Source organism: Buceros rhinoceros, unplaced genomic scaffold (assembly GCF_000710305.1).
Source record: "Buceros rhinoceros silvestris isolate BGI_N320 unplaced genomic scaffold, ASM71030v1 scaffold3717, whole genome shotgun sequence".
NCBI classification, from domain to species: Eukaryota; Metazoa; Chordata; class Aves; order Bucerotiformes; family Bucerotidae; genus Buceros; species Buceros rhinoceros.
The window spans coordinates 19,430-29,382 of record NW_010421434.1 but is presented as its reverse complement, the minus strand read 5'-3'; the positions used below and the strand labels follow the sequence as shown (position 1 = coordinate 29,382).

At 44.6% G+C, this 9,953-nt stretch overlaps 1 protein-coding gene across 1 annotated transcript in view; it reads right to left on the bottom strand.

Annotated features, from left to right (window-relative positions):
• LOC104496521 (opsin-5-like) overlaps window positions 1–3,532 on the bottom strand; it is a 5,368-nt gene extending 1,836 nt beyond the window's left edge. Inside the window, exons 1-2 of the mRNA XM_010139652.1 lie at window positions 3,460–3,532; window positions 336–629 (exon numbers count right to left, since the gene is read on the bottom strand). Coding sequence (XP_010137954.1) covers window positions 336–629; window positions 3,460–3,532 — 367 coding nt within the window. The remainder of the gene's footprint in view (window positions 1–335; window positions 630–3,459) is intronic.
• Window positions 3,533–9,953: the final 6,421 nt, after the last annotated feature.

The following is a 9,953-nucleotide window of genomic DNA, read 5'->3' as shown; positions in this document are numbered from 1 at the left end:
AGGAATGCCAGGAGAATACTCTTTCCTCTCAAATTGCGGTATGTTTGCTGGCACACAAACAGGAAGAGACAAGACAGTCTGGTCCAGCAAAACATTTGGGCTCTCCACTCTCAGGTAGTTTCACTTGGTATTACTGAGAAGTGAGAAACCTCACTTTTAATAAGGAACTTAATCAGATCTTTCTAGGAACGTTTGGGTTTGATACAGGACAAAAAGTTGAGGCTTACTCCTACAGTTACTGAACTGATACTCCATGCCATATTCCACAAAGTACCTCTCTGAACATTATACCCCAAAGGCACCACTACAAGCCTACCAGAGCCGTAATTACTTACTGTTAGATTTGGGTGAACTGGTAACCAGGAATCGAATCACAGCCATGGCACATAGGGTCATCATGCTGCAGACACCAAAAAGAAAACCCATCAGGGCGTAATATATGCAGGACGCATCTCCTCCCAGCCAAGCGTGGTTCCAGGCAGATGCAATGGCCAGTGGATACATGCTGAGTGCCGTTCCAATATCTGCTACTGCCAAGTTGACTGTAAGCAGCTCTGGGGACTTGAGGAGGGAAGAACGTTTCACAGCTGTAGCAAGGATGGCTGAGTTTCCAAGGATTGTCAGGATGGCTGAAAGAGAAGAATTAGCATAGACAGTAATATCACACAGTTAACACACCTGTGAAATCCACTGCCTGTAGAAAGGATGTGAAAAATGCTGGTGGTTACCTGGGACTAAAGTCTAGAGACAGGAGAGACTGGGAGACTAGCCAGAATCCAGCAGCTCCCAGTCCAACATTCCGGTGTGTGTCTGCTATGGCCTGCTATGAAATTTTGCACTCCAGCTCATGGCAAGGAAACCGTTCTCTTAGAGAGCAGAGAGGAGATGCCACCTGGACGGTGGCATTTCTGAGAGCTGCTACAGCTTGACATCCTTGCCACAGCATCCACTGTTTTGTTCCAGCCAGCTCTTGTGTTTCAATTCCTGCCTCTCTGCTAGAGAGGGATTTCGCAGTCAGGCCAAGTACCCACTGAGGACCTGCTAGAGCAAAGAGTGCTTCAGGTTCCAGTTCGCAGCCTCCAGTAGTGCTGGCCAGCCGTACTGACTGGGGGAAGTTTTGTCACGTGAATAGAAGACCGTATCTTGCCGCTTCATGTCACCACACTATAGCACTTCACTTCCATGTCATGCCCCCCTCTCCATGCACTACATCCCAGCCATCCACCCATGGTTCCTATCTCATGCGAATAGCCCACGCCCATTCGCTTCACTCCCTTATAGGATCTTGCACAACACACTATCAAGTAAAATGGACCTGTCCGCTTTCAGTTTTCCCTGGTAATATTCCCACTTCTCCCTCCCACTAAAAAATTCCAGGTGTCCCCAACTGCTTGTCCCCTCCTCCCCTCTGGTGCCCTCCACTGCCCAAAGCTCTCCCTCTTTGCAATGCATCTTGCAGCGGAGCCCCAGCACAAGCCTCCTGGACTCTGAGCTACCTTGATAGTCGAACATGTGCTGGCTGGGCAGCTCAGGTTCCTTGCTGGTCAAGGACCACAGTAGCTATATGCCGTAGTTCAGACACCCACACTATTTGGGTGGTCTCTGAGTGCAGTGAGACAGACCATAGAAGTGGTTTAGCCAGAGGCATGCAGCAGAGCAAAGACTGCTTTGCAAAAGGACCTGTCAGATATGCATTACTCAGATCTGCCATGAGCTTCAACGTGTCATGACAAGAGTATCCACAGTACACATAGCAAACAACTCATTTTCTCTTTTCTTTCAAGAGAACATTGTGCTGGAACTTCACCTTGATCAAAGGTTTTCCTGAGAAGGTTTTCCTCTAAAGTTAGAAGTGAAATAGAGAAGCAGAAAAAGATTCTGTAATGTTTCCCTGTTGCTGAGAAAGTAGAAGGGATTCATTTGCCCACAGATATCCCATAATAAGATGCTCATAGAGGCATTAATAAAGACACATGCAATAAAACAGAGTAAATACATTGGCCTAATTTCAAAAATGGGCAGAGATGTCAGGAGAAAGACTTAAACAAAACAGAGGTACAAATCTAAGACCCCACATCCTTCATTCATTCACTTTCCAACCACACACATTCACTTGGCACCTCTGGGTGCTCCTGAAGAGTTCCTGGAGCTCTCAGGAGGTGTATGTCTGCACACACAGAGATGCCCATGGTGGCTTGGCAGGGGATCGCTTGCTGACACATAGCAACCTGTGGCTTGGTGGCAAGAGCAGTCTCCTGCCAAATGACAACCATGGGCTGGGACATCCTCAGGCTTCCAGAGGAAAATGAATCCAGTTCAACTTTCCTCTGTGAGAGCCCTAAACCGCCCCCTGAGAGGAAGTAGCTCTTAATCTTACCATCAGGGGTGGACATCCAAGCCCACCCTCTCTTTTACCATGACAGCTGCTATTCCCCTCCATCCCACTGCATGAGAGAAAACTGTGAACTGCATCTGTGTACTTCTATGTGAGAAAACATCCTGCTTTCCATTAAAAGAAAAATGCTCCATTGTTTTGCAGACAGTGATTTTTCTCTCCCCAAGTTGTCCTCTCTTTTGTCAGCACAACTGATAGGACAGCACAGTGCAGTGCAAGTGCAGTGACAAATGTGCAGAGGTGAGATGTGAAACGCTCAAGCCCAACACTGCTGTCCAAAGCCTCTCTACTAAAGCACATACCAATATATCCTTGTCTGTCTTAAATGCATCTCAGCCAGGGTTTTCAAATGAACCAACGGGAGGAAGGTACTCAGGTCTTACCAAAATTCATTGGATCGCACACCTAAACCTATTCGGCTCCTCCAAATCTACACCGATAGTAAACAAATCGCCAGGGTAGACACACCAAAGAGATAAGGAAGAAAACACTTAGCTAAAGCCATGCCGGAGCACTCTGGTACATATCCCCACTTGTATTTCCTTTTAAACCTGCCTTCAGCAGGGCAAGCAGGCAGTTGAAACAAACACGAGTGTTATTTGGAAGCTCTTTGCTACTTTATACCAGTTTATCCTACCAAGACACAGCTGCTCGTCACGCATAGTGGACATTGCCCCCCCACCCCGCAAGGGTCAGACCAAAGTTGCCCTCCCCTGTTCAGCCTCATGGAACAGGCTGCCTCAGCTCTCAATTCACGGGGCTGGGATGCCAGGATAAGCAGTAGACAACTTATTCTGAACACTCATGACACCACAGACACAAACTTATGCTGGGAAGTCTTCAGCATCGGAACAAAGGATTGCAAATCTGAGAGTGGAGATTAATCCTGGCATCCAACCGACTCGAAGGCAATAAGCAGGAACCTGTGTGGAAACTGATTTTCTATCATTTCCCTCCAGCTTCCTCTGGAGCTGCCAGTGCTGACCACAGCACAGACAGGGCAGCCCCGGCATGTCCACTCCTGGGCTTGAAGCAAACAAGCAGGCTGCGAAGGCAGAACTCACCTATGATCAGCAGAAAGACCCCAGCTCCGTAATCCACTACCGGGTGGAGTTTGGAGATGTAGTGTTCCTCCATTGCCCCTTGTGGAATGGGGTGAAAGTTTTAAATCAAAGGTGAAGTGCCTGTAGGGGCAAAGAGCCCCTTCCTCATGGTTTGCCCGCTGCAGATGTCAGTCTGAAGTTGGGCAGTTGGGTGCTGTCGGTGTGAAGGGAGCCTCCTGCCTTCTCCTCTCTCCCTCCCTCTCATGTGGAGGGGAGAAGCCTGGAGAGAGAGAAAGGCTCCCTCCGTGGGGAGACAGTGAAAGCTACACGGAGCCACTGCCAGAGCGATCCCGCCTGCCTGGCTGGCAGAGCATCTCCCCACGCACCCCCTCCTCTCACTCCTCTCTGCTACTTGGCTTGTCAAGCAACTCCACAGTGCAAATCCCTTCAGACCACCAATGCTGAGCGAAAACAATTGTCTTTCAGTCATCAGCAGCCTTGGGAAATAAACCAGGCTGAGGGATCAGGCAGGAGAAGGAAGGTTGGGAGTTTTGTTTTCCAGCTTTATGGCTGTGTATGGGAAATATGAGATTGGGGTGAGGAGGTTCTCTGTGTTGAAGTACTAGAGAAAAGCTCTTTGCTGAAGGGGTTCAAAGGGTCAAAGTTGCACCAGTCAAGGCAGGACTTTCAAAGCTGCTCTGGGGCAGAACTAAAGGATGCTCAGGCCGGTGTGCAAAGCTGCAGGGCACCAGAGCAGAACCAAACTCTGAGTTCATTCTAGCGACACACCAATGTTTTACTTGGCAAGCAACCAGACCAACACCTCACATCCCAGTTTACCTTCTCCTTGTAATATCTGAGCAAAAAATCATCGTAATGCTCTCTCAGCCGTTATAAACAGCTCTAAGTTTTACTCCAGGTTCCAAACAGGTGTTACAGGCTCATCTCTCAACTTACATGCACAGGTCTTGGCTTTGGTGCACACAGTTTACAGGGCTGTAACTTGACTTTTTATCTTGACTTTTATCCCAGGCAGCACTGAGCCAGCACACTGAAGAGCTGATCTGTTCTAAATTATTTCACTCCAGTACCAGGGTGTGCTAACCTGCATTAGCATCATTCTCTGCTTGCCCTATTTTACTCTTTTCAGACACAGAGAATTTTAGGATCCCCAAGAGTATGTAGGCATTTCATGTGCAATCTAGGCAGTTTAAGTACACCAGTAACAACCTAAATTTGGAAATCCTTAAGAATCTAAGTGACTTTAAAAGCTTCGAGCTTCACCAGAAAGTGTAACTGGCCATGAAGAGATATGCTGCCCCCTCAGCTTTGCTGTGTGTCTCTTAGCTCGCTACCTGCTAAAGCAGCTTGGGATTTACACACTAGGGAATCCTGCATTGAAGACTGGGGAGTTTAATTCAGCAACCAAGTACATGCAGCACAATACATATAGCACATGGCTCAGTAGCCAGATGTGCCTTCTCAGGGCATCTTTGTCCTAAAAGCTTCACTATCCTCCACAAAATGGAGAAATCAGTTCCCTCCTCAGGTTTCAGAGACTTGAATACATGGTTTTCCTGTAAGAGTGTTTTATTTTGCAGGTTGTCGATGCTGTGGGGTGAGGAAAATGGCATAACGAAGAGATGCTTTCCTCTCCACTTGAAGCTGGATTGCTCCACACCTTAGTCACAAGATTGAAGAGAGAAAAAGCAGAAGGAATCTGATTCTCTAGCATTGTGCTGAAGGGAGCTCTTGCTCCAAAAGCTGTTAATGTTTTACAATGAATAGCTATGACATCAAAAACATTTGCAGGGGTAATGGTGGTTCAGTACAGCCACTAGCTACAGCATCAAAGCGAACTAATTTCACAGAGGTGCTGTTCAGGGTATAATTATCACTTCAGAGAAACAGAATTCTGGACCGTGGCCCCATACCAGGATTCTCCACTGCCAGCATGCCAGTAAATGCTCCTAGTAAATCTGCTTCCACCACTGAACTGAGAACTTGGGTACCAAATTCAGCAGTAATTCTGATGTCACAGACACGAACCTTATTTTTAAAAGCGATTGAGTGCTACTAAGAGTTCAGTGGCTTCATTAGCCCACAACAATGCGCTGGTTCTCAAGTCCTGCTGCCAGGAGCTAAATATAGGCAAGATATGGCGGAGGAGAGCAGAGAGGGAATGTTTATTTTTCCATCAGAGAATAGGCACTGTAATTCACAGTATTATCAGAATGGAGATGTCAAGAGATGCTACAACCCAGTAGCATCTCATCCCATCCTCAGAAACCACTTCCCTGTGCTAAGCTGCTTCTCGACTGAGGCTGGCTTATGTATAGTTTCTGAAAATTTCCCCCAACCCATCCCACACTGGTCCAAAGTCAGTAAAAGCACAATGGAGTCTGCATGTAAATACTAGGGGATGGAACATCCACCAGTTGTTCTCCAGAGCTATAGAATTCTAATTCAATGATAGAAATTGCTGGCCTGAAAAATATGAACAGATAAGACAAAAAGGTTGAGAGGTTCCTGTTTAAACTGGACAGCGAGGAAGGCATGAGTTATGGGTAGAGGCAAGTAAAAACAAACAGAAGGGACTTGGACTCTCGTCTGGGTGAAGAGAGACTGATACTCCAAACGTTGACCCAATGAAAAGAGCACACAGAATCACTGAGACTGGAAGTCGCCTCTGAAGATCATCTAGTCCAAGCCCACTGCTCAGAACAGGATCAGCTACAGTGGTACAGCTCAAGGCTGTATCCGGTTGCATTTTTTATATCTTCAAGGATGGAGACTCCACCACAGCTCCTCTGTGGACAACTTGTTCCAGTGCCCCTTTGTGGTCTTATTCAAAGCCTCCTGCAGTTTTTGAATGCAGGTAACACCTAACTCAAGAAATCAAGCACCTACTCATCAGCCGTTCAGTGCAGGCATCCTTCATCGAATGTTCCTTGTCCTTGTCAGATATTCAGCTGAAAGTGGTTCATTGTTGCAGTGCTCCTCAAGCCTTGGGTGTGTAAGCAAGTGTCAGATTAGTCCAGGAAGGCAGGATATATACAATATTAATTATAAAAGGAAGTTCTTCTATCAGCAAAGGCTAAAATAGGTCAGATATGATGTCTCAAAAACATGCCTAGGAAGGAGAGTCTTAAATGGATTGATCAAATCAGCAAAGTCTGTTCAAGAGAGGTCGCAATTTGATCAAAATTTGGGGAAGAAATGTTTGCTAGAGTCAGGAAAAGTCACAGTAAATCCTGTGACAGGAAGTAGATTGCTGCATTCTGACAAGTAATGCAGTACAACGCACAGAACCCCGTAACAGTGGTAACCTGAGCAATCCCAGATCACTGCAAAGATGCTGAGATTTGACTGTTTGGCCTGTTAAATTCACAGAACAGTCGTTGGCACTGTTTTGGGCTGGGCCAGCTAGCATTGTCCTGAATCACTCCCAGGCACAGGTCAGCTAAGGTGGGCCCAGGACCACTACCAGCAGGCAGTACGGTCGCCAGTTTCAAAGACAAAGTGACAATGTTTAGTTCCCTGGTATGGATGCTGCCCAAGGGTTTTGCTCTTATCCTGGGTACAATCATTTAGCTGAGAAATAGATTCTCAAGGTGCACTCATGAGATGTCTTAAAGGATTTATAGTGCTCAAATAGAGCTTATAATTCTGATAAAGAAAATTCTTTGGAAAATTTCCTGGCCCATGCTACATAGTCAGCTCACCTAGTATTTTTTTTGGCCTTTCTGGGTGAAAACATGACACAGAAGTTAGTTCAGAACGTCCCATATCACCCAATCCAAGCTAGACCTCCTGCTTTCCCACTTGTTGCATGGTCCATCCTCTCACTACTGAAATAAGATATTAAATTTCTTCAGGCAAGCAAAGAGAAAACAGAGGCAAGAATAAAACATTTTGCTGAGAATTTAATTCCTCCCCGAAGACCCCACTGGCTCCATCAGGAGCTTTTGTGGGCACCTTAGATTACACTGTATGGGTATGTCATGCTGGTTTAGATGTTGCTTCATTTATTGTGAAACCCTGGACTTAGCAATCACATGGGATAGAATTACATCAACAGTTCAGTTATGAAATGGAAGGAAAAAAAGTGTGTTATTAAAACCAGATGAGCTGACTGATCCCAAATCCAGTGCATGATTCAGGTGTCATTTAACAATAGCCAGTTGTACCCAGCATTATCTTTCTGCACGTCAAATCAGTCTAGATTATTTGCTTGCAACCAAAGCACAGTCAAAGTTTATACCTCTTGACATATACAGTTTTGGGGAAAATCTTATTTAAGAATTGTTTTGTAAATTTCCCTTCAGTTTTGGAAAGTACTCTTTAAATTAGACAGATGGAAGAATAAAGTTGCTACTTACTCCCTTCTGAAAATGAACTCACCATGAAACCATAGATACTTTCTATATATAATTTCTTGATGCTACCAAGTTACTCCTCCCTTTCCACAAAAGGATTCTGTAGGAATTATCCATTTGCCTGTATGTGGTAGTTCATTTTGCAGAGATAAAACATCTCAATGGTTGGAGCTGTTTAGGCCAATAATATTGGATTTGGTTTGGTACCATCTATCAATATAATTGGCATCATCTCCTATGAATCTATGTCCACACTGCAGAGAAGTCATGTCTATCAAAAATACTCGTGTATCCCTTAGAAGAGGAGCACAGCTTTGCTGTTCCGATTTATCACTCTCTGCTCTTTCCAGATCTTCTTTTCTGTGGACTCTGAGATTTCAAGCTGAGCATAGTACTGCTAACAGTCTACATGGACAGTCCCCTTTGGGTGTCTTCTCCTTGCTTCAAAACAAGTCTGCCATGGTGCACACTCAAGCTTTTTCATTAACAAATGCCACCTTCTTCAAACTCCTTGGAGAAGGCAACTTTGTCATATTCTCCAGGAATTCCTACAACTTCTTTCCATTTAACTCTTAAGCTGTTTCTGCAGTCTTACTTTGGAAGCTCATCTTTGAGCCGAGATCTCTAGCTGAGCTTCTAGCTTTCACCTCTATTTATGAAAACCAGAATCAGCACTTAAGCCGAGTTCTCAGAATCTGCTTATGAGATTGTATCTTTTCAACAACCAAATCTTGTTTAAGCTGGTATTTGCAACATCGAGCATAGTAACTTGTAAATTGTTTTCTTCTGGATGATGTCTGCACTGACTTGCACGATATTGTCTGAGGTGCTATTTACAAAGTCTAAATTTGATCTAGGGACACTAACCCTAGGTTCCCGCTACAATGCCTGAAGGTAGCTGCTCTCTTGAAGAATCCAGTTTGAATTGATAGACCCTGTTCTTTCACTAAAACCTTTTAACATTTAATACCTGGCTGGTGGTTAGCCCAGTCAAAGTGAGTACAGCTCTCCACCCCAACAGATACAGCTCTCCACCACAGAGACTCACCAGGAAGACCTGAGTTGCAACTGTTACTCCACTGAATGTTGGACCCCAGAGCAACAAGCGGACGCCAAACCTAAGACAATCTTGTACACATAGGACTGAAAGATGATTTAAGGACTTTTTACATCACTTTTATTCTTCACTGTTAAGAGTTGTTCAATGCTACGGGCAGTTTGAAGTGAGAGCTAATTGCAGTTTAACACTAAATGAAGGACCAGTGATTGAGATAAGAGGAAACAAAAACTTGTACAACATCCACACTAGGACTAGTAAGTATATAATAAAATTAAAGCCAGAACTTCACATCCAGTATAAAGCAATGTCATCATTTGTTTGTAGCTGGTAACCATTGATACCCATTCTGCATTGTGCAAAAGAGAGGACAAGATGTACAGCTGTGAGGAAAGTCACAGATGGAGTAAAGATGTGTTGTGTCCCTGACATGACAAGCCAACTCTTTTCAATGGGGCAGTTGGCTGCCCTCTTGGGGACAACTTTTTTGATTTTTTTTTTTCATGGTTCTCAAATACGAAATGAAAGGCATAGATCTGAGAAGCAAAATTAAATCGAGGCAAAGCAGAAACATAGCATGAGGTGGGAAGGGAAAAGATGGTAATGAGATGCGAAAAGGTTAATTCAACATGCAAGTACAAAGCACATTACAGCTACTTCTTTCAAAGGTGTGAGGAGACAGTCACTAATACACTATGAGTGGCAAGGAAATGGCACCAAAGGTGCTAATGTAAAATGAAAATTACTATTATGTCAGGGAAAGAGGAGAACGAAATGTATTGCCCATGGTGTGGAATTTGACAAGGCAAACCTTATCGTTTGATACAGTGACAGTGTTCCCAGACTTCTGTTTAATAGTAGTGTGATAGCACTAATCCTCTCCTTTTCAAGGTTTCAAAGACAAATTCATGTCCTGTTTTGCTGGGTATTGCACAAGTAATCATGGGGGGACACTTGCTTGCAGTATAAGTAATTATTCAACCATTTATTGAGATTAGGTTTTGGTAGCAAGCTCCACTGAATTTTCCTTTGCATTTTGGTCCTACACTCCATTTATTCACGGTTCTGCTTTGTCATTC